Genomic DNA, 25,364 nt, shown 5'->3' on the forward strand with positions numbered 1-25,364 from the left:
GCTTCCGGCTGCTTCCACTCATGGTAGAAGGTTAAGGGGAGCTGGCATGTAGAGATCACATGGCAAGAGATGAGGCAAGAAAGAAAGAGGAGAAGGTGCCAGGCTCTTTTCAACAATCAGTTCTCTCATAGAAACTAAGACTGAGAACTTACCCACTGCCCTGACAAGGGCACCAAGCCATAAATGAGGGATCATTCTTATGACCCAGACACCTCCCACAAGGTCCACCTCCCACACTGGGGATCAAATTTCAACATGAAGCTTTCTGGGGCCAAACAAACCGCATCAAAATCAGGCTCCCAGTTTTAGACTATGTAGAACTTTAACCCTTGGGCAGCAGCTGGGAAAGTGCAATAAAACCCCTACCAGAGAGAAACTAGGAGCTGGGCAATATCGCCTGTTCACTCTGTACTGAGCCTGAGGGAATTGGAGTAGGAAGTTCTTGCACACCTGTTTAAAATTGCCACCTTGTTCTCTGTGGTCCAGAGATACTTGCAAATGCTGAGCCTATCTGCTCCCAGAGCTAGGTGAATTGGTGATTATGGTTTGGCTCTGTGTCCCCACCCAAAGATTGATCATGGGGATGGTTTCTTCCAAGCATTCTCATGATAGTGAGTGAGCTCTCACGAGAGCTGATGAAGTTTTAAAGGTGTTTGGCAGTTCCCCCTTTGCTCACTTTCCCTCTCTCCTGCCACCATGTAAGATTTGCCTTGCTTCCCCTTCACCTTCCACCTTGATTATAAGTTTCCTGAGCCCTCCCCAGCCATGTGGAACTGTGAGTCAATTAAACCTCTTTCCTTTTTAAGTTACCCAGTCTCAGGTAGTTTCTTTCTAGCAGTGTGAAAACAGAATAATATAAAGAGCAAGTCCCTCAGGGAGGAACTGTAAAAGTTGAGGCACTATATGTGTGGTCCCAACCCTTTAACTTCTAAGAAGGTAAAGCTAGGAGTTGGGTTTCCTTCCTGATTACAAAGTGATGTGCCTGGGTGGGGCTTTTGGTGTGAATTAACCAATTTCTTAAACATCAACTAGGTGTTCAAAACTGTGCTAAGGGCTAGGGAAAAGGCTTTGTTATCCTTATTCTGAGAGAGCTTATAGTCTAATTAGGAATAAGAAAATTGACGCAAAATGACAGCAAATAACAAAGCAACATAATCAGTTGCTACATGTTATGGTGGTATATAAATGATGGTAGAATTTAGAAAACTGAAAGGGGACAGGGTAGACAAGAGTGGTCAGGAAGGCTGCATGGAAGAGAAGGAACTTGATTTGGGTATAGAGGAAGGGGCTGGGATTTGGGAAGACAAAACGAAAGAAGAGGGCCATTCCAATATCCAAGTAATGACAGATAGAGGCACAGGGCATGTATTAACATGAGAATAGCAGAAGTTTGATGTTGGTTAGAACTTACTACCAACTTCTTACAGAACTTTCCTTTAAGAATTCTGAGTTTGAAAACATTCAACACCTCAATCTACTTTCAAGATTTCCTGGCAAAGTGAAGGAAGCAAATACCTTTATTATTTTACAACTGAAGTTACCTGCTTTGTCAGTTATGATCTAGGCTGATTCTAACTACCTATTGGCAACCTAGAACAGTCAAAAGAGCTAGGAATTCATTCAAAAGACCAAAATCTGCATTGTCTGATAGTGTGAGCATGAGCAAATCACTTCATCTCCTTGAGCTGCAGTTTTCTCATCTAGGAATGAAAAATAGAGCCTTATCTATCTGACCAGGTTATTATGCTATTAAGTTATATAAGTAGATGTGAAAATTCTTCTTAAACAATAAAACAATACAAATTTTAGTTGGTACTTTTGTTAACATCTACACTAGACCACATTTATATAGGTAATTTAAAAATAAAAAAGAATGGGGAATTCATTCCTATGTCATGGATTTAGATTTTTTCGTAATACAAAGTTAATTGCTCAGCAGTGTTTTCTACATTTCAAGTAGCAACCATCATATTGCCATGAAATTTATTTAGTAACCCCTAACTAGTTTTTTTTTAATGAAATAGCATAGAATGAAAGTATAGTGTACATTGTACTTTTTAGGGCAGTAGATTATATCACTTGTCATAAAGATAAGTGTCGTTTAGTGACACACAAAGGCATAACTGACATACACACTGGTCAAAATGTAAAATATATTTCTTTTTGTGGATTGTTGTCAAAGAAGATTGAAAGACACTAATTAATAGTATAGTATTTCAAATATAAAATCCTCAGTCTTCATATTTTGAACCCTCAAATTAAACTAACCAAAAAGATAAATTTCAGAGAAAAGTTATTTTATGTAAAGAAAGTGAGATTTTGATGAAATGAGACATGCTACCACATATTCTTTATTTTCTTCTTATGTCACTTGCTGAAACCCAAATTCTGTTTTCACTTCTGCTACCCAAATATAGAAAGCAAAGGGATTTTTTGTGTGTGTTTCCATCAAAATCTACATGTCTAGAAACTCATTGTACTCTATTTTTTGTGGTAGCTCTTGAGTTGTTTATTTTAACTATCAATCAATATTATATAATTTTTAAAAACTTAATTTGTGACAAAGTCAGTTTTCAGTCTGGGTTCAGGAAAGAAAGGGATGGCATATGCAAAAAGGATGTAACCAGGAAGAATGCAATAATATGTCTATATACAAGAGGGGTGATAGAATTAAGGAAACCAACCAAGGATGGTGAAGAACCCAGAGCTAGGAAAAGGGTACTAGCTCCAAGGTCTGAAAGGGCACAGTGTTCTAGGTTCCAGAAGTGACACTGAGCAGTGGGAGAGGAGCAATATGACTAGTGCCATCATGGGAAACCACAGTCTTTTCAGGAAAGAGAGAGAGGCGTGGAGGGGACAGGTGCCAATGGCTGAACCCAATGAAGACCAAGGGTTCTGGGCAATGTCATCTGTAATGGCCAACTTCCTGGGGCACAGAGCAGGGAAGAGGAGAGTGGAAAATGAGTGTGGGGCAACAAATGGGGAGTAACCAGCAACCTATTGTATGAATGATCATTTTTCATGTCAGATGGTGGCATATAGCTTTTCTACTCAAATTCAGTTTCCTTCCTCTGTTTGCTAACTGGCCTAGACCAATCCTGATCTAGCCCATGGTAGGGTACTTTGGTTCCTAGCTGTTGGGTAGCCAACCAGTGGTGTCTTCCTGCAGGAACTTCTTAGAAGGGCCAAAGATAAAGGATGAAGTGTCCTCATTGATTTCATAGACACAACAAGTTCTAGATCACTGGTTCAAAGAGGGTAATAAATTAGTAAAGTGGGAGAACACGAAATTAGGAAGATTCATTTCTGCTTTATTGTGAACCGGGTCAATTTTTGTTTTCTCAATATTAATCTTGAAAAAGATATCCTTTGAAATCTCAAAATCCTTTTCTGTAATTTAAAAACAACCTTACCATCTGTGTCCTCTGTCATATGGTACAGTATTCAAGAGGGTGAAATAATGGTCCAGTGACTAAGAAAAACCTTAGAGGATGAATTGGCCTTAGTGACTGTCACTAAAATGTAAACATGGCTTCAAAAAGTAAATCAGGAGGCATGAAAGGGCCTTGACAGCTAAGGCTCTCAGGAAGGTTCTAGAAAGACATGAAGCACAATTTTCTAAGTGTGATATAGGAGTTACTCTTCTTTTTTTATTCATGTGTCATAGAAGGGAAAGGAAATTTCTAAAGGAGTAAGACCAGCCAGATATCACAAGAGTATAGAGGAATGTAAGGATAACATGTTCAAGGGCAACATGAAGGGTAGGAGAAAATGTCCTGGATGCCAAGACTAGCTGTCTTCTTGCAGCTGCTGGCTCCTCCTTGGCAAACACACCATTGGCAATGAACTGATCTGATCTGAACCCCTCTAAGTACTTGAGACTCTCTTTTTATTGCAAAGCTTGCCAGCCTCTTTACCCAGTACATGTACTCCACTCTAAGAAGAAGAAACAAAATTAAGTGACTGCTAAGCTCGTGGACAATGTTTTTGGGTCTCTCCAGCAGCCAGCTAGTGGCTGACTAGGTAAAATCATTTATTTTTCTCAAGATGTTGTGATTCTGGGAATGCAGGGTTTGGCTGCCATGTTAGCCTGGATTTTCTGAGATGCATCCCTGCAAGAGATTCACTGGGAAACTAGATGTGCAAGAGATTTATCTGGGGAAATGCCTATGAGGGAAAATGGAGAAGGAGCTGGAGGAGGCTGGAAGAGATGACCACTGCAGTACAGGTCTGATCCCAGTGAAAAAAAAAAAGGAAAGAAGGAATGAGAAAAGGGAAAGAGAAAAGGAGGCAAGAAAGGAAAGAGGTAGGAAGGGACGGAATGTCTTAGACATCAGTGCAGTGCCAAGAAAGTTTTGGCAAGGCTGATGGGGAGTCCTCAAACCAAAGTCACTTGAAAGAGGAATCCCCTCATCATCCCCCTAGGAATGGGCCTGCCTTGGTGTCCTTGTCATGCAAAGTCACTGGCTGGGTGGATTTCAGAGCATAGCAGCTGAGGGCATAGGCCAGTTACACTCTGCCATAGAAGGCTTGAGAGATGCATTTTCATAGCTACCACATTCGCCACTGAAACCTTCTGGGAGTGATGGGTTGTGCTGGAATAATTTGAAGATACTATCTTATGCTCCAGATAAAGAAATGCACTGATGAAGGCCCTTCACTATTAGATTTATTTTTGTGTGTCCCAACTATTATATAAATTCCCCTATCAAGGAATTTTCAATGTTTTCTCCTTGCCCTTAGATATGTGATCTTATATCCCAGGTTTGCTGAGACATTCCTTTTACAGATAGTTCTACTGGCTCATGAGTGTAATGTGTCTAAATATATGGTTGGAAAAATGTGGTTATTAGATCTAAATTTTAAGTCCAAATTTCCTTATCCTGAAGTTTAGAGTCTTCCACAGTCTAGTCCCAACCACTTTTTCCAACCTTAATTACCATTGCATTTTACCCTATATTTTAATTCATTTGAAATATTTGCTCCTTTCTAAATTACTCTTGCTTACCCACCACTATCTCTTTGTTCATACTGTTCTCTTCAACTAAGGTTAATTAATCAACATGTATTTATTGCCCCTTTCTCATGGGCCAAGCCCTGTGCTTAGAACTGTATGTTAGGGGACAAAACGCACATGGTTTCTGTCTTCTTAGAGTTTGAATTTAGTAGAAGAGGAACAGACAAATACCCAGGTCAATGGACAGTGCATGCTTACAAATCATGTGACAGTGTCAAAAGTAAACAAAGAGGGTTCCCTGACAGAGAATTAGAGGAAGGTTTTATTTTAGATAGAGCTATCAGGAAAGAAATGGCGTTTCAGCTGGAACTTGAATGATAAAGGGAATGTAGTTACTAAGGACTTAAGTCCTGCAGGTACCAGTTCCATCATCTTCAAGGTACTGACATGATCTTCACAAAATCTTTCCTGACTCATCATTGGACTCTCAACCAATTTTAGCCCTGTGCTATCTGCATCTTGTATATCACAGAAAGTGTTGAAGGTCATACTATATACTAAATGTGTTTGTCTCCAATCAGACTATAAGATTGTGGAATGTTAGGTCCATGTGTGATGTACGTCTTTGTCTCCTATCAGATTATATGATTTTGGAAGGTTAGAGCTATGTCTGTATCCAGCATAATATTTATCTCTGTATCTGCATGATACTTAGGATAATAGTATGTGGCCACATCCAACAAATACTTGTTGAATGAATAAACAGTATTCCACTCTCTGCAAGTTTGGCCTTTCTGACATTTGTCTGAATTATAGAAGGAGAAGGAAGCTTTACATAATAGTTGAAAATTACTGTTCATGTAATACAGAGTTCTGAACTTCAACCAGAAGCAAGTCTACAGCAGATGAAAACATTTTTAATGAGGGAATTAGCTGTGGATAACTTTCGGATAGGATGTTATAAGTTTAGCATTTATATTAAATTCCACTATTATATGCATAATTAAGTTTTAGGAAGAAAATCTGGCTGAATAGTAAATCAATTAATATTTTCAAACAGTTCTTCAGTAGTTAGTTACCACTGGCTTCTAGAATTTAACTGGTCTTTTTTTTAAAAAATATATCAAACTAACATGTGGGTTGAGACACAACATCACATTACAATTGGGTAGTCCCTTCACTCGTAGATCAATCAGTAATAATATAGATACTGACTTTTACAGTTTATAAAATTATTTATCATTTCTTTCTCTTATTATCTGTATTCTCAGAAACAAAGAGTATAAACAAAGAAAAAGGACATGATGTATTTTTGATAGGCTACCATCTCAAATTTTCATTTCAATGCTTATTTGGAGAAACACTTTTATCTAAAATGGACCTTTTCCGTTTTGCAATTGCACTTGCTCTCAGAATGAGAACTGCGCCTTCCTGGAGAGATTTCCATCTGACTCCAAAGCCTTGACCCTCACAAACAGTGTTGTTTGTAATGGCCCCTGGTTAGAAACTCTCAGCCTAACAAGCATGCAGCATAGCCCCTGAAGTCTCTCCTCCTATCTGCATAAATTTGGGACGTAGAACTCCTGCACATCAAGCCTCACTTACTCATAAAATGCCGGGAATCATTCCAAATTGCTCTTCCAGAGGAGAGTTTGTTTTTATAATTATTTCAGATAGAGATGTTTCAAAGTCTACATAAATGCATAATATTATTTCTGATTGTGCTTTCTTGGTATTTCTCTTCCTGTGACACCTATTTAGCCATCCTCCAGGGACCACTTCAAGGACTTTTGTAATCCATATAGCTTTCCTAAGCTGTTCTAACTTTCAGCAATCCCAGCCACATCACTGACCTAGTTTGTAATGACTCACCAGACAATGTTTTGTGTCCTCTAGTAATACTTTGTTAATTCCAAGTTATCCTTGCTGCTGTTGTTTCTCAGTGTGTGTTTCTATCTGCGCTCTCCAGTTAAGCTGTAATCGACTTAACCACTGGGCTTTGTCTTATACTCTACTTCTCACAACGCTTGCCTCTTAAATTGGTTAATGTATGTTTGATGACTAATTGTACACATAATAGCTACTTGATAAATGTTCTTAAGAAAGGGACAAATTAAGTATTTTCCCTGGTAATCCTCTATACCAGGCATCGCTGTGGAAAGCTGCATAGTTGGGAAAGCATCATTTCAAAAACAGGAAAAATCACCTGTAAATTATTTCAGGGATTTGACTTTGACATTATGTTGACATAAAAGAGTCTTAAGAACAGCTATTAGAAAATAGACAAAAGTAGAAACAAAGAAATGAATGAGTGAACGGCATACCTAAATGCCATGAAATGTCAAAATGATACAAAATGTTAAGCTAATCCTTTTTTCTTCTCTAATTAATCTCCACTGGGTATGGGGACTAGGGAAGAACTGGGGTATTCGTAACAGGCAAACATTCCTGATTCTTGCCCTACTAAAGGTAGGGACATCAGGAGAAAGGGTCATCTACTTGGAGAATAAACTGGCATTGCTAAGTCTAAATGATTGAGTCAAATGCAAATTTTATAGGCCAAATAGAATTTTCACAAGTCCATTGACTGTTGAAAACTACTTGTACCCTGGCTTAAAGGGCATTTTCTTGCTGTCTGTAGTAAGCGGTCTGTAAATTGTGTTTAGGACCTGAACCAAATGCTGGCCTTTCATTTCTCAAACTATAGTTTAGTAATCCCAGCTCAGAAGTCCCTCCATACACAATTTAGTAAAATTAACAGCAGAGCGTAACTATGCTTTGTTCCCTCCAGAAGTAAAATGTGAAGTTTCTTCCCATTGGAAGTCTATTTATTATTAATTTCAGATGTTGTGACACCGTTTTCATCCAAATGTTAGAGAACAGAAAGAAGCCTTTTTTAAAAGCATAACTTTCATTATTCATCTAGGTTTTTTTCAGGGTCCTTGAGAAATGCTAAGATTATGCCTTGTGTTTGAGAAGTAGAAAAGGAAAAAGGGAGGAAAACCACCTAGAGAAGTGCTTCTCAAACTTTAAGGCACACATGAATCACCTGGGGACCTTGCAGATTCTGATTCTGAAGGTCAGAGGTGGGGCCTGACATCCTGCATTTCTAACGAGCTTCCAGGGGATGCTGATGCTGCTGGCCCACAGACCATATCACTTTGAGTAGCAAGCTTTATAGGCCACAGAGGACATTTTTTTTTTTTTTTTTTTTTTTTTTTTGCGTGGAGCACAGATTACTGCTCCACTCTAGGTTACAATTCCAAGGAAATAATGACTAAAGAAAAATACTGCTGTTTCAACACTTCTGAGTCATTTATTAAGAATGGAAGGTTAACGTTAGCAATTTAACATTTCAAATGTGGTGGGAGTATTTATTGATGTACTAATTTGCATTTTGTTCCTGCCAAATCTTTTTACTCTGTTGGCTCCAGGGAGTTTGAAACTCTAGGACAGAATTTTTCTTCCTAGGTTTGTTTACATATTGTGGAAAAGAAGTGAGCATCTTTGGAGTTAAGGAGAGTTAAGACACAAGGAGAAGAAAGAAAAAGACTATGAAAGCTTTTTAAAATGTTTATCCCTGTGTAAGATCTCCAAGGCCCCTCCCTTGACCCAGTAGTAGCAAATGGAACCACAGTGATGGCTGAAACTGAATATCCCACTAACTTGGTAAAAGTTGGGCAGGCTCACAGTCAGACTTCAATCATTTTGGAGAAGTACAATAATGTGGCATTCCTTGCACCCTGGTGATATGCAGAAAATACATAGCTGCTTCCGACGAAATTTAAACATGGACTGTTAACAAGAATGTACCCTTAAAGTTTTGTAAACTCTACAGCAAAGAAAAAAAAAAAAACTGCTACAGAAAAAATAAGGATTTTTTTTTCTAGCTTTACCAGTGACCAGTACTTTCATTTCTTCATGTTACTAATTACAGAAACTTTCAGCAGAAATGTATCACTCTTGGGCATCAGTGAGTTCTAAACATTCTAGCTCTTAGGAGACTCTGATGACATCTGTTCTGTTGTTAGTTTTGCTCCCTGACTAGATTGTAACTTCTAAGCCCAGGAATCATGTCTTCAACTACTTTTCTTTAGTACTAACCTAACCAAGAGCTAGGCATTTAGGAAATGCTCGATATAAAGGTATTGACAAATGATTATGTATAATTAGCTCTTCATCACAATATTTTTCATTATCAAGAAATAGATTTAAAGGAGATATTTTCAAACAGTATGGATGTATCATCCCCTTACCTTTATGTATGTGTCTGGTTGTGAATAGTCAGCACGTATTATGGTTAAACTCAAGAAACAAGGGAGGTTATTTTCTAAGCCTGCATCATAGCAGTAGAAATTTGAAAAAAAAAAAAAAAAACATAGAATTAATTGTGTTGTAATCAAAGAAAATTACGTCACTATAAATTGTAATATTTCTAAAATATACCCACATATGCCAATCTATTGTAAGAAAATGTTCACAGAGGGAAAACGATGGAAATTCCTGGAAGCTTTAGACAGATTCTAATGATTGGAAATAAGTATTACAAATGGTCCACATTTTAATGTGACTTCTAGAATTTTTTAGAAGTCATAGTATCCTTTCACGCTCTTATGCTGCTTGCTTACAACATACACTTGGTTCACGTTTTTCTGTTAGGAAATATCATACTAATGATCTGTGATCATATTTACCACTTGGGGATCTTGGTGGCCATGATAAGGAATTTGGACTTTATTCTGATTTCATGGGAATCCACTAGAGAATTTTAGCCAGTGAGGTAGCATGATCTTACTTATGCCTTAAAAAGGTTAATTGTTTTGGTAGTTAACTGAAGGAAGGCAAAAGTGGAAGTAGGAAGACTAGTTAGGAAACTATTTGATTGTTCGGGAAAAAGGTGCTGGATGCATGGGCTATAATAATAGCAAAGGAGATGGAGAGAAGTGAATGGATTGAGATGGAACTGAAAGAACTTGTTGATGGTTAAATGAGTTGGAAGGAGTTAGAGAAAGTGAAGTGACAAAGATGACTCAGAAGTGTTTGGCTTAAGTACCTAAGTGGATGGTGAAACAATTTTCAGAGATAGAGAAGAATTTAGGAAGAACAGTTTTTTCAGACATTACTCGAGAGTTCTGTGTTAGGATTGAGATACCTATTAGATACCAACTGAAGATGCTGAAGAGGCTGAGTAGAGTCTGAATTTCAATGGAGAGGCTCAGACTAAGATAGAAATTTGGAACCATCAATGTGTAGATGATATTTAAAGCCATGAGACTCGATGAGATTCCCTTTGCAGGGGAAAAAAAAAAAGCTAGAATATTGGAGGGAAGAGTTTTGTGACAGGACAGTATTTATGGGTCGGGCAGAGGAAAAGAAGCCGGTAAAGGAGACCAAGAAAGAACAGTCGGTGAGCTAGAAGGGACACCAAGTAGATCAGGCATCCTCAAAGCTAAGCAAAGAGCATATTTTTAAAAGACAGTAATGTACTGGGTCAAATGCAGCTGAGAAGTTAAGTAATATAAGAAATAAGAAGGGACTATTGAATTTGATATGAACAGGTTTAGTGGAATGGAAGGATTAGAAGTAAAACCAAAGTAGATTCAGAAGAGGAGAAATTAGCAAGTAGAGACAGCCATTCAGACAAGGACTTAAAAGATCCAAGAATGGACAGGAAATTCCTGGGAGCGCAACCCCTAAGAAGCCAAAAATAGAGTATGCTTTCCATGTAGATTTTTAATTCTTTTTTGGTGGTGTTCTTTAGACAGAGAAATGTCTGTTGGGATTATTGTTTGAAATGGTGTTGGTGGCCCAACCATTTCTGGCTTCTATAGATCCCTTTTTTGTACATGCTCATTCCCTTAAAAAAAAAAAAGAAGAAGAAGACGACTAGATTTTCTAATTTAGGGCAAGGGGCTAATAGCAAACCAAACTCATTTGTAATCTAAATGGTCACACATTATTTTGGTTGCCCTTCAGTGGCACTAACTGCTGGTAGGAAGTTCATTTTACACACACACACACACACACACACACACACACACAGCATTTGCTGCAGATCCTAAATTTGAAGCCCTGGATCTTCCTTACATCATTTACCCAGAGGTATCTTTGTCAACCTTCTTAACTTACATCCACCAGAAAGTAGAACAAGGCAGAAGTTGTGTGGGAGTTCTGTTCCTCCCCATTTCCCCCCTCACCTCCTGGCCTCAGCACAATAAATACTGTGTTCAGAACTTGGCTAACTGCTTCTTTTCCCACATTCGATCAGAGAATACTTAAAGCCATACAGTGTCCCTGTTCTGCCAAAAAGCATATGGGGCAGGTTGCCCCTTCAGGCTAACACAAAGACACACTGTGCAAGACATCTATGGCCAGTGGAGTGGCCGTGTATGGGTTATCAATGAGGCTTTTGACTTTTTTCTTTATGTCATATTGTCATCACATTAAATAGAATTCAAACAAGGAAACAAAATTTATATTCTAGAATTTTAAGGCATTGCCTGCCCTATAGCTATGAAACTTTTCTTTTTCATACCTGGTATAATTTTCCACTTTAAACGATGTTGTGTGATTTGATTACCATTTTGACTCTCATTTAATTGTCCATTTTAAAAATTTTAACTGAAGTTAGGTTTAGATTTACAGTTCAATACCCATAAAGGATACTTCTCAATAGAGCCAAGAACTTCAGAAGGCACAGCAAAAAAAGGGAAAAGTTCAAAAAACTAAGCATCAGGTAGGTACTTTACTGCCCAGGGACATGTCTAGGTAGACTGTCGTCATATCCATCTACACTCGCTTTCTAGTAGAGCTTCCATTTTCTACTGCAAAATAGTTTCTGGAACCACTTCCATGTTGGCCAAAAGAGAGTGTCAACAATTCCTTCCCAAAATTGACCTTTAGAAAGTGAATCTAAAATGTTTGATTCAAGTATGTGAGGGGAGCTGCATCAAAGTTTTCATTTTTACTACATACAAAAGTGACAGATAAATCCGTAAAATGTAGGCATTTTTCTGCTAAGACTGCTAATTAATTTAAAAAGAGGTTGTTAGAATAAAAGGTCAGAGAGTAAACATATTACAGATATTTATTGAGAGCCTGCTATGTGCAGAGTTAGAAAAGATAAAATGAGGTTTCTCCTTTCAACAGACTTACAATCTAATTGAGGGAGCAACAGCATAAACGTATGCAAAGCAAATAATGCAAGATACAGCATAAGACATAATTAACTATCAGATGAGTGACATATATAATAAATACCATTAATTCACAGGTAATCGTAATCAGAAGCACTTAACTTACTATGTGCCAGGCATTCTGCTCAGTACTTCACATACATTATTTCATTTTTTTGAAATATTATTTCCACTTTATAGATGGGAATTGCCTCTGATCTTCCCCCTATTCTGGAGAAAGCAAGGATAATGGTATAAGGTAGACAAAGACCCAAGCAGACATGTTGGTCTGGGGCAAAGGTCCATTTAAGGGAATGGAGAGAATGAACCCTGGGGCCAGCATTAGTCTGTTTACAACCATATCCCAGTGCCTAGTATAGTGCCTTGCACACAACAGGTGCTCAATAATATGTCTTGAAAAAACAAATGGCCCTCTGGTCTGTGCCTGTAACCCAGATCAAGTACCATGGAATAAAGTTAATTAGTGAATTAAAGCCACATACCACATAGCTTAAGGACCCATCCCCAAGACCTCCCAATTCCCAACTATGACAGTAAAGGATTGCAGTGGAAAAGATACATCATAAGGGGAACAGCAATAGCAATTCCAGCTCACTGGGGTCTATTTCATGGAGTCTGACATGGTGAACAGTTCATAAGTTTATTTCCAGGCTGCAAGACCCTGCAACATCTGGCCTCTTGCACCTCCACAACCTCAAATCCTTCTGTTCTTCTCTCACTCTCTCTACTCCTGCCACACATACCTCCCTTCTACTCCTCCAATCCATTTCAGGGCCTATATTCTTGCTTCGTATTGCCTGGAATGTTCTTCCACAAAACATCTGTGTGGCTCATTACCATACCTTCAGATCTATAAGAGCCACTCTCCCCACATCTTCCCAGCTGCCTGCCATTATAATACACATCTATTTCCTTATGTGTTCATCCCTGTACACACTAGAACATGGGTCCAGGAAGGCAGAATTCCATCTGCTGTTTTTGCCATTGAATCCCCAGCAACTAGGACAGTGCCTGGCACACCGTAAGTACTCACACACAGCAACTCTAACTCAGGATTACTTTTTCTAGCTCTGAAATACCTACTTCCAAGAGAATGAAATTTATTCAAGAAATGTTGGATGGAAATTGAAGAGTGAGCTTGGAAATGAGAGACAGAGTGGCAGGAGCCCAGACCAACCTGTTTATGAAAGATGCCTTTGCCCATAGAGGGAAAAATACACCTTAAAACCTCTGCCAAAGTATATGCTTTCTTAGGACACCTCTGACATGCTGAATGGCACCTGGTCTGAACAAGAAGATCTATGAATTTGCCAAAACAACTAATTCCTGTGACTTAAGAGTCACTACTACCAGAATCAGCCTAGTAAACAAGTACCAAGCAACGAGCACCTCATATGTCAGTATCCAAAGACAAACATGCTGCTGCATGCAAAACCAGACAAATGCATTCATGCAGGTGACAGCAAGTGGAAGAAATTAATCCTATTTTTATTATTTTTTCCCTTATCAAACACTAACAAGGGACTAGATGTCATAAACCTAGTTAAAATATGTTGACTTTGCCTCAAATTTGAGTATTCATGGTTCCAAAAGGATGCTTGTTATAGGATCTGATGATGTACTTTAGAATCTTCTTTTGTGCAAATTGAGACTTCAGAGAACTCAAAATATATGGTAAATTCAAAGTAATATTATAAGTAAAATCATAATGCCTCACAACATTTTTTGAAAGTTAAATATTTAGTAGTTTTACAAATATGTATTGAGCACTCCCTATATTTAAGGAACTGTGCTAATGCTGTGATGGATCAAAAGGAGAATGAGCCATGATCCTTACCTTCAGACTTCAAGCTTATTATCCATTGGGCAGTTAGATAACTAACATATCAGACGTGGAATAATAAGTGCCATTGTCCAGATATTAAAAACAAAATTGGTGTTGTGGAAGCACAAAGAATGTAGAGATGGATCCCAACTGGGAGAAAGAAAAAGTGCTTCCTAAAGAAGACACTCAGATTGACCTTGAAAGGTGAATGGTTTCACACAGGATTAGAAGGTAGGAATTCTTCATTTGCTGGACTTGCTAATTTTTTTTTGGTGTAAATATTCCCACTGTGGTTGATTTAAAGTTGATAATGTGATGCAACTGAACACAGAATTGGGAAAAGAAGGTGGCTTCAGCATACTACCTATGAGTCACCAGCTGAGCTCCAGACTTAATTAAATCAACCTCCTCACTACTATTTTGAATGAGTGAATTCACAAGTCTTAAAAAATCTATGATAACATTATAAGGGAAGAGATAGTCACTTCTGTCATTCTCCCTTACATCTCCAACTAACCTTCTAATAGTCTCTTTGAATATCCTTCCAATTTCAGTCATATGCTCCTGGCTGGCCTACCTAGGATTAATCTTGGCCCAGTGCCAAAATGTAATTCTGTTTATTCTTTTTAGCATTGCTGTGATTAATCTGTGCTCCTGTTATCCCGTGGCATAGCAAACTCTCTTACTGATTATGGCCTGGTGTTGACACCTCTGCTGTTCTCCATAATGAAAAGCAGCTTTTGGGGTGGCTAGCTGGGCAGGATGTTTCACTGCTTTTGTAACAGTAGGAAGGAAAAGCTAGAGGAATTACTGGGAAGCTTTGCAGAAGGAAGATACAGGCCAGCTGAGAGCCAGCATTCATATTGCCTGTTTCTTTCAGTATTCTTTGTGAAAACACCACCACCAGTGTGTTCCCTGGATGTCACTACTGCACCTTTAACTGTCCTTATTATGCTAGGGACTCCATTTGAAAAGCCAGACTCTAGTATCTGTCTGTAATTGCAAGTGGATGTCTCAGCACATGCACAAGCTTATGTCAGGAGGATGTTTATGAAAAACTCACCAAGCAGAACACTGCTAGACAGGAAATAAATACGTGAAGCTTGAAGTTGTTAGGAAACTTCCACATTTGTCCCTCTAAGCCAGAGATAAGACCTGTGAGAAAAGAAGGTCTTTATCATTGCACATTGATTCTTGTTGAAGCCCTGCTATTCTCAAAATACACTTACAGCAAAATGTGGCTGCTGCAGATTTATTTAAACATGTGCTTTTTTAAAGGACACTGGTTTATCTTCCAAATTTGTTATCTATTATTTTACTATAAAGCATTAAAAAGTGTTTGAAACCACCAGCACCATTTCACAGTTCCTGTTTTATTTGTTTAAATTCTCTAGCTCATGCAATATGCTGTATGATTTACTGTTCAAGTACAGAAGAAATACACTCCCTCATGGAGATGTGGGGAGGTAATACTGTCTCTTGGAAGGGCTCAGAGATTTCCTGTTTAGATTACACAGGCTTCTTTAGAGCTGCCAACAGTCATAACATGTACAAGATAATACACTTTGGTTCAGGAGAAACTATGGATGGGAATGTAATTAACTCACTGAGCCACAAAAGATATTCCAGCTTAGAACTGTCACTGCACTCAGGCCTGGTGGACTCAGTATGCCAAGGGGTAGCCATGATCAAAAAGAGGATGGCAGCCTGAGGAGCCACTGAGTAGTATCCAACCACAGAGCAAAAGGAGAGGGCCTGGCTGCTAAGGACATCACACATCTCACCTGGTTCTTTGAGAATTCATCCCTGAAGGGTATTTCTGCCCAAAGCCTCAGCAACCTGGCTTCATCGATATAACTTTGTGATGCTTGTGACATTGAGATAAATCAATCAGCATGTACTTTATCAAGTGCCTCCTCATGAGTACCAATTGTGGCACATAGTGGGGAAACCCTAGAGGCAGAGCCCTGCAGAGGATATGGTGATTCAGACCAGAGCAAGAAGGTATAGTGAAAAGTTTCCTAAATATATTTTGTGTCTTGTCATAAGAATCACCTGGCAGGGAGGGGTGTGGAAGGGCAAGGTAAGCATACACATTGCCAGGACCTTTCCAAAATGTAGAGTGACCAGGGACTTAGAGATTCAGACTCTATCAATCTGGGGCAGGGCCCTAGACTTGGTATATTTAATAACTGCTGTGTGAGGCCCTCTACATGCATTACCTCCTGTAATTGTATAGAACGGTTGCTGTATATGGTACTATGTTTACTTGTGTTTGCACTGTCTATTCAGGGGTGTTTCTAAATGCCATTGCTACACAACTAGTGAATTATGATTCTTGCCAGAACATTGATTCTCCTACTCTTGCTCCCTTAATGACACACTAGAGAACTGGGATTGGCTGCATTTAGTCTCAGGCTGAATCATTGCCATAAGTAGATTTCCATCCCCTACTCCACCAACACATTTGCCAAACACCCTTAAAGAACAGAACCCACTGCCTACATACAGCCTGCACCGGGAGGGCCTAAATAGTCTAGCTGGGTTTATGACAACATCCCATCTTCACATCAGCAAAACCCTAAGTGCACAAAGTCTAATGTAAACACATTGTCAAGCTCTCCATAGGAAAAGACATGCCCCTGCTGTCAAGGTAGTGACTAGCAATAATAACAATGACAAAAACAATAACAATGATAAGCATATATAACATTTGCTTATCACTAATTGTATTGTAAATGAAATGATTTGCGTGTGCTAACTGATTTAAACCTTATATATATATATATATATGGATACTTTTACTCTCTCAATTTTAAACACAGAGAAACCAAGGCCCAGATACGTGTTTCTGTTGAGAAGTTGAGTACAAGGTTGAGTGTAAGTAGGGAAAGTTCAATTGCAGTCAGTTCTAGTCTTGGTAAGTACACTGTGAGGCGCTCCACCTCCGAGCATAGCAAATTAGTAGTTCCCCAGTGTTTGCAGAACCAAAATTAAGTCCTTTGGCTACGTTCTCCCTGAGGTGCCCCTGCTTCTTCCCTAATTCAGCACATCCTCAGCTCCATCCATGCACTCCCAACACATCACAGCTCTTTACATGCCCAGGCTGTGTCTTCTGCACCTTTGTACCTTCTGTACCTTTGTTTCCTTGGCCCCACCTGCCCTTTCTTTTCCTCCACATTACCCTTTATCCCAAATTTAGCACCTGTCTCAAGGAGTCACCTTCCCAAGGAAGTTTGTCCAAATTTGTTAACAGATATTCCATTGTTCCTCCAATGCTTGACTACTCTTTCTTTATAGATCCCTGCCTAGAAAAATGTGGGCTCACTGAGGCCAGGGGCTGCAGCTAGTTTATTTTATAACCCAGCATTTAAAAGTGCCTATTTATTGATTTGTTGGGAATAGTTAATAAATGGAGTCCTTGCAGATCATAACCAAGACCACAGTTCGTAATGGTTTCATTAACTTTGTTACTATTGGATGTGATTCTCTGCTTATGGTCTTCCTTTACTTGTTTTTCCCTTACTGCTCAGCACCTCTAGACATTAGGTACATGGCTCTGACGCTAATTAAAATTGATGACTGAGAATGACACTTCCATTTGCTAAGCCAGCGCAGTTTTGTTCAGTGTGCTCTACTTTTTAACCAGCACCCTCTCAGCAGTAGCAAAAATCTGTAGTCTTTCCATGAGGGTACCATTTGTTCCTTTTATGTATCGATTCATTACATATTTTCAGGAGTGTTGGCTGACTAAGACTTTTTGCTTTGTGAAAATGTCACCAAATGCACGATAAAGGCAAAGTCACCAGATGTCTGTTTGCAAAAAAAATTAAATGCTGGTTTGTGAAGATTCAAGGCTGGCCAGGGCTCCCCAAGCATTTCCAGGCCTGAGCTTTGGCTCTGCACTCTCCTTAGGGTCTCATAACTGACCCCCACATTCCATTTCTGCCATCGTGGAAAAATTTGTCAACTTTACTGCTGATGTTAGGCCTGGAAATTGTCGTCCATTAGTTTTCTCAGATTCAAGCTGAAAATTGAGACAAACTTCCTACGTAATTTTGACCAAAATAACACATATGTTTATGTATATCCCATGATTAACATATTTTTAAAACCACTTTACTGAGGTATGGTTGGCATACAAAAATCTGTGCATATTTAATGTATACAGCTTCATGAATTTGGAGATAAGTATACATCCATGAAATTATTACTGCATGTATGCCATAAACCTATCACCTACAAAAGTTTCCTTTCACTTTCTTTGTTATTATTTTGATTAACTTAATTTTTTTCTTCCTTTGAACTATCAAAACTTTCTCAAGTAATACATAGTTGTCAGTTATACAAACTTGCTGAACCTTGACCAAAGGTCCTCTTTTAGTGCTCAGAAGTAATGAAACAAAGTGTTCTCTGATTTGTAGCAAAGATCTGTGATGGTGGTGGGAATGGTTCTAGAAAATAATGGTAATAATAAAAACTTAGAGTATCAAAGCAGCAAGTAGATTTGAAGGAATTGTTACAATGCAATTTTGCTTTCCGGCCACTTTAAAATCAAGGTGTAGTACTTTATTTATTTTAGGAAAATGTTTGCTTTTTGTCATAATTCCTTATTGCATATGAGATTAAATGATCTATAGATGAAGATAATAATAAAATTTAGAGAGAGAATAAAAAAGAAACACTTTCACAGCTGAAAGGCTGCTTCCCAGTTAGCTAACTGGGAGGAGTTACTGAAAAAGTACATTGAAAAGCGGCTCAGGGGCAGGTGAATTGGACTCACCAGGCTCTGACATTCAGAGAGATGGGAATGAGTCAGCTCACTGTCCAGTACATCTTTATTTTCTTTCTCTTTCTTGTTTTATATCAGAAATAGATTTCTTGGCATTGTTACTGTGGGTTTCTATTAAGGACTGAAACAAAAGTATTAATAATCTGAGAGTATGTAAAAAAAAAAATTCATTTTCTCCTACTATACTCTCATAACACAGAATATTTTAGTGACCAGAGATCACCAAAATGTGTGTGGTGTCAATGAAAAGAGTCAAACTCTGTAAAATGTTTGAAGAGATTTTTTCTGAGCCAAATGTGAGTGACCATGGCCTGTGACATAGCCCTCAGGAGGTCCTGAGAACATGTGCCCAAGGTGGTCAGGGTACAGCTTGGTTTTATATATTTTAGGGAGGCATAAGACATCAATCAAATACATTTAAGAAATACATTGGTTTGGTTCAGAAAGACAGGACAATTCAAATTGGGGGCTTCCAGGCTATAGGTAAATTTAAGCATTTTCTGGTTGACAATTAGTTGAGTTTGTCTGAAGACCTGAGATTAATGGAAAAGACTATTCAGGTTAAGGTATGTTTGTTATTGGACCTAAAACTGTGCCTGACTCTTAGTTGATGACTGCCTGGATCTGGGAAGGAAGAAAGGAAAACAAAGGGGGAAGGGGATTCTCTACAGAATGTGGGTTTTTCCCATAAGAGACTTTGTAGGGCAATTTCAAGGCATGGCAAGGAAATATACTTTGGGGTTAATATTTTTTCCTTGTCTCATAATGCTATGCCAGAGTCAGATTGAAAAGCAAGTCACAATATACAGGGTCAAATAAAGCCCATCTGATGAGAACCCATGGTTTGTAGGGCATGACTCCCCAGAACCCTTAGGTAGGAATTTGGGCAAGATAAAAAATCGGAACTTAGTCCTCGGCGGGAATCTCTCCCCACACAAATTCTCCAACAGATTCTTCAGTGGGACACCAACTGGGTGTTCTCTAATTCAATTCGATTCTGACAATTTACCTATCTACCTGGAAATAGCATCAGATAACCACAGGTTTAGGGCTCATTCCAACACCACCACCCCCCACTTCAGATGCCTACTGCAAGTAATAGGTTGTTACCTATACTTCTAGCCAATCAGCTATAAATTGGGGTTCCCACAACCTCCGCCTCAGGTTTGATAATTTGAGACAGCTTGCTTACATTTACCAGCTTATTAGAAAGGATATTACAAAGGACACAGATGAAGAGATGGATAGGGTAAGGTATGTGGGTTGGAGTTGCAGAGTTTCCATGACCTCTCTGAGTGCAGCATCTTCATGTGTTCAGCTATCCAGAATCTCTCGGATTAGGACATTGGCCACTGGTGATCAAATTAACCTTCAGTCCCTCTCCCCTTCCTGAGGTTGGAGAGTGGGGCTGAAGTGTGTCAACCTCTAATCAACTCTTGGTCTTTCCTGTGACCATGCCCCATCCTGAGGCTCTCCAGGAGCCCCCAGGCATCAGTCAACTCATTAGCATACGAAAGACACTTATCACTACAGAGATTCGAAGGATTTTAGGAACTGTGTCAAGAAACAGAGACAAGGTCAAATATGTATTTCACAATATCACCAGTAGTTTCACTGGGAGGTAAAACTCAATGTTTACTGTGGGCCTGAGCCATGCTGACCCTCTAAGAATAACTTAGGGGTAACGTGATCAGATATGGGAAATTCTGGAGAAACACCTTTCACCACCAAGCCCAGACAAGAGATGCATACTTTTCTAGCTGGGATGCTTACAAAGCAACCCACTCTAATACTTCAAGGTAGAGTGACACTACATTCATCATTTTTCATTTTTTCCTGTTTTTTATGCCACCTACTACTAATGTCAATCAAATTATGACTGTGTTTATAATGGATGAATTATAGACCATCTCACATCATAAAGTTCTGTTTCTCTCATGTTGAGCTTTTCACCTCCCTTCATTCCCTCCCTACTTCCAGGATCATTCACATGTTTATTTCTAAAAATAAACTTTTTTTACTGAACTTTTTTTCATGCCATTTAAAAAGAATTTATATTTCTCCTCATTCGTACAAATAAGATTCAAGTTTAAACTCAAATAATGTAGGAAATCTTTTTTAAAAAAATTGTTCCCTACTGTGCCTAGGCTTGAGACCAAAGGTAATTAAGACCAGGTTTTCATTTGCTGTGATTTTTATGAGTTCTTTTTAGAGGTTAGTGCAATTTTAATTTTTAAAAGGGGGATTATTATGAGAGGAGAAATCATACTTTATCATTTGAAAATGATGCCATAACAGGTGTTAGCAGAAAAATCAAACTGTAAAATATTTTAAAGAGATTTATTCTGAGCCAATATATTCTGACTGTGTCACAGATTTATTCTGACTGTGGCCCCATTGAAATGAGCGAGTTCTCTGATCCCTCTCACAGAGCTTGCGACAGGGGTGTGGCTCACCTGTTCAGTTGCCCCACTGCTCAAACCCCTAGGGGGAGAATACAGACAGTCAGGTGCAGAGGCTGGGGCAGGTGCCTTGGCCCCTTAGCCCCGAGGTAGTGTCTAGGGGTGGGGTGCCTGCAACCCCAGTGTTACAAAGTTCTTTCAGCTTTGCAGTCCACAGACAGCTTGAGTGTTAATCAGCTCAATGGACCCTCTGCCTTATAGCAAGGGCAGAGGGCCAGTGTGACAGCTTTCTGTATCCCAAGCTCTTGCTCAGTGTCCTAGAAAAAACAAATCATACAGGGGCTCAAAGGACGAGTGCAAGGTTTTATTGAGTGGTGGAGGCAGCTCTCAGCAAGATGGATGGGGAGTGGGAAGTGGGGATGCAGTGGGAAGGTGAACTTCCTCTGAAGTCGGGCAGCCCAGTGGCTGGACTCTTCTCCAACCTCCCCCAGCCAAGCTCCTCTCAGCATCCAGATGTTCCTCTTCTCTCTCTCTCTGCCGCATCATTTCACCATCTGTCTGCTGGTCAGCTGGCTTGCTGGTGTGCTGGTCTGTTGGTCTGCTGGTCTGCTTCTGGAACCTTGGGTTCAGAGTTTATATGAGTGCAGGGTAGGGGGTGTTTTGGGCCAAAAGGCAGCTTTTTGGACATGAAAACGGAAATGCCTGTTCCCATTTAGGGCTGCAGGTCTTCAGGCTTGAGGGTGGGGTCTTTGCCCAGGAACTACCCTCTTCTACCCAGTGTTTCCCTGCCTCCTGTCCATATCACCTGTATACACAGTCTCAGGGAGTCCTGAGAAAGTGTGCCCAAGGCCATCAGATTCAGTTTGGCTCTGTATGTTTCAGGGAGGCAGGAATTACAGGCAAAGACATAAATCAGTACATGGAAGGTACACATTGGTTCACTCTGAAAAGGCGGGATGTCTTGAAGTGGGGACTTGCAGGTCATAGTTTGGTTCAGAGATTCTTTAATCTGCAGTTGGTTAAAGGAACAAAACTTTGTACAAAGCTTAGAGTTAGCAAAAAGAGATATTTAAATTAAGATAAGGATGCTATGTCAGAGTCAGCCACAAAATGACCTGTTTAGCAAGATTAATGGCCTACAGGTGTGACTTAACCCTTGCCTTGCATGGCCTAAGGTCTTGTTTATAATTTAGTATCTTATTGCCCAAAGAGTCTATTTAGTCAGTCTTATGATCTCTATTTTAACATTAATGCTGGTCACTTGTGCCTAAACTCCAAAGGGGAGGTATATCCGACCTGCCTTCCCATTGTGGCCAGGAACCATTCTCTGGAGTCCCCTTGGCCAAGAAGGGATCCATTCAGTTGGTTTGGGAAGCTGAGGATTTTATTTTTAGTTTACACAGGGTCATATCAGATTGTTTTGACAGGGATGACTAATGGTTTTCTTCTCTTTCTGTTTCAGCCACAGCAGCTATCCTTAGCAGAGCACCCTGGAGTCTGCAAAGTGTTAATCCAGGCCTAAAGACAAGTAAGAATTTCAGTCCTTTTTCTTCCTTCAATGATATTTTCCATGTTTTAGTGTAATTAAGCTACTATCCTTTCTCTATTTTATTTGGGATGTTAGTAACTGGAATAGTGACTGAGTTGAAATTTTATAGGCAAGCAAAATATTTTTTAAGGATTTACTTTTAACTTCTGATATAGTTTGGATGTTTGTCCCTTCCAAATCTCATGTAATCCTCAATGTTGGAAGTGGAGACTGGGAGGAGATGTTTGGGTCATGTAGGCAGATTCCTCATGAATGGTTTAGCACCCTCCTCTTTGTGCTGTCCTCACCATAATGAGTGAGTTCTCATGAGATCTGGTTGTTTAAAAGTGTGTGGCACCTCCCCCTTCAATCTCTTGCTCCCACTCTCGCCCTGAGACACCTGCTCCGCTTCACCATGATTATACGCTTCCTGAGGCTTTCACCAGAAGCAGATGCTAATACAGCCTGCAGAACTGTAAGCCATTTAAATCACTTTTCTTTATAAATTACCCAGCCTCAGGTACTTTTTTATAGCAATGAAAACAAACGAATACAACTTCTCTGCAAGGCTGCTTTTTTCTATTTTTGCTTATGCTTGGAGGTTAAGTAAGGCCAAATTAATGAAGGAGGAAAAAAGAGGAAATGATACATCATGGATCAACAATTATTTATTGAATTTAGGAAACTGCCTCTTTTTATAAATTCTTTTTAAAATTATTTTCATTATTATCTTGGAGTATTTATCTAAGGTTTACACTGGTAGAAAGTTAAACTTGTCTCTCCAACCAAATTGCCTTAAGCTTCAAAATTATGCCTTCTTGTAAGCTCTTTCTTACCCTTAAAATGACTTTACGCATTCCCCCCGGTCCTTTGACAATCTCCTTTCAACCACAAGACAGAACCCCAACATCAACTCTGTGGGGAAGCTTCTCCAAATTCTCTAGTCTTGAACAATATTCTGCCTTCTCTGCTTCTGCGGAACTTTGTCCTTTACAACATGATAGCATTTACCTCCTGACATTTTAGTGTGTGTGTTAGCCCTGCATATAGAACTCACCAGATTGTGTGGACTGCATGAATGAATTAATTCTATTGAACTTTAAGGCAAAGCGTAAACTTTATGCTTCTTCTAAATCCCTTACATCTCCTAAAAAAAATTCTGATCCATAGTAGTAGGTACTTGTTTGGTTAAATGTTAGGGATGGATATTTTTCATCAGTGGAAGTGTATGCTAGAGTCCATATTATGCAATAAGGGAAGGGAAGACAGTGTACCTAAATCAGTTAAGATATTGCTATTCTTGTTGTTATTCTGGAGTCACGAAATCATAATTTGAATTTTATGACTAAATTGCAGAATTAATTTCCAATGTGAGATTTTAACATTATTTCCTTGGAGGTGACCAAAAAGGAGAGTTGGTACTGTTTTTAACAACTGTCATTCAATTGTCAGTTGTACCAGACCACAAATCCTTTATAGCCCTCCCGTTTAAGAAGCATCTGACATGTTAAGCTGCTCCCTAATTAACAAAGAGGTTGTAAAAGAAGTGGCTGTTTGGTTCTGTTTGGGTTTCCCAGCCAGTATATTCCAAAGCCTTTTTTCACTCAACAGATGAGTGACGTGCTTTATATTCTGTAAGGAAATGAGAAGTAATCAGTTGAAAATGTGTTACTAATGGTAAATGCTTCACATTGAAACCATCCTCCTGACACAAACATAATACTTTGCCCTCCACTGTCCCCCAAAGTGGCAGTAGGATTTCTCTAAGTAATTTTCTTTATTAGGTCACAGGGTCTAAGAAGCGTAAACATTGTGCCTTGTTGAAATATAGCCTCTAGGTATGGAGGATGTGTTGAACAACTTCCTACCAGTCATTTGGCATATGTTGATTTCCTGTCTTCATGATACGTAAGACGACTAGCTAATTATCATTCGTATGTGGGAAGTCACATAGATACTGACTTCCCCTATCTTTCCAGCTTTTTCTCATCAAAAGTCACCTGCTCTCTGTCCCAGGAACGACTGGCTAAAGTAACCTAGATCAGTGTCTGTAACAGTGGGCACCTATCATAGTGCACATGCTTGAACATATCATTGCCTTTTATCATCACGAGCCTCACATCCAGATGTGACAGACTCAAGTGCTCACATCACCTCACTCTGTCACTGTATACGTTGTTACCGTGTCACAAATATTTAACAGTCTGCTGTGTACTCAACCTTTAGCTGTGTGCCCTGAGGGAGACAGAGTAAGATACTGCCCTGACATCAAGGAGCTCACATTCTCCCTAAAGAGATAATTTCACATGAAAAGTTAATGTTTAACATGAAAAGTTAGTGTTTAACATGAAATGTCCTGAGAACATACAATTATAATTTACACGTTTCCTGTGTGTACTTTTCTAAGTTCTCACATTCAAAACAAAACCCTATGGAAAAAAAATGAAATAAAAACCCTGTCAGGACAAATCCTAGCCAGAACTGACCAAACATAAAAAAATAAATGCCACTGCCCTCTCCAAGCCACCTTTACTTTATACTTGGGCCCAAGAAGCCGAAACATTGTTCCTTGTTGAAATATAACCTCTAGGTATGGAGAATGTGTTGAACAACTTCCTACCAGTCAGTGCCGTGCAGTGATTATGTAGCAGCATCTCCCTCCTC

The 25,364-nt window shown here is 39.2% G+C and overlaps 1 protein-coding gene across 1 annotated transcript in view; it reads left to right on the plus strand.

Moving 5' to 3' along the window:
* Positions 1–25,364, plus strand: part of GHR (growth hormone receptor) — a 315,260-nt gene that overhangs the window by 206,133 nt on the left and 83,763 nt on the right. The window contains exon 4 of the mRNA XM_054555527.2: positions 22,635–22,700. Coding sequence (XP_054411502.1) covers positions 22,635–22,700 — 66 coding nt within the window. The remainder of the gene's footprint in view (positions 1–22,634; positions 22,701–25,364) is intronic.

This window comes from Pongo abelii, chromosome 4 (assembly GCF_028885655.2).
Source record: "Pongo abelii isolate AG06213 chromosome 4, NHGRI_mPonAbe1-v2.0_pri, whole genome shotgun sequence".
Taxonomy (NCBI): domain Eukaryota; kingdom Metazoa; phylum Chordata; class Mammalia; order Primates; family Hominidae; genus Pongo; species Pongo abelii.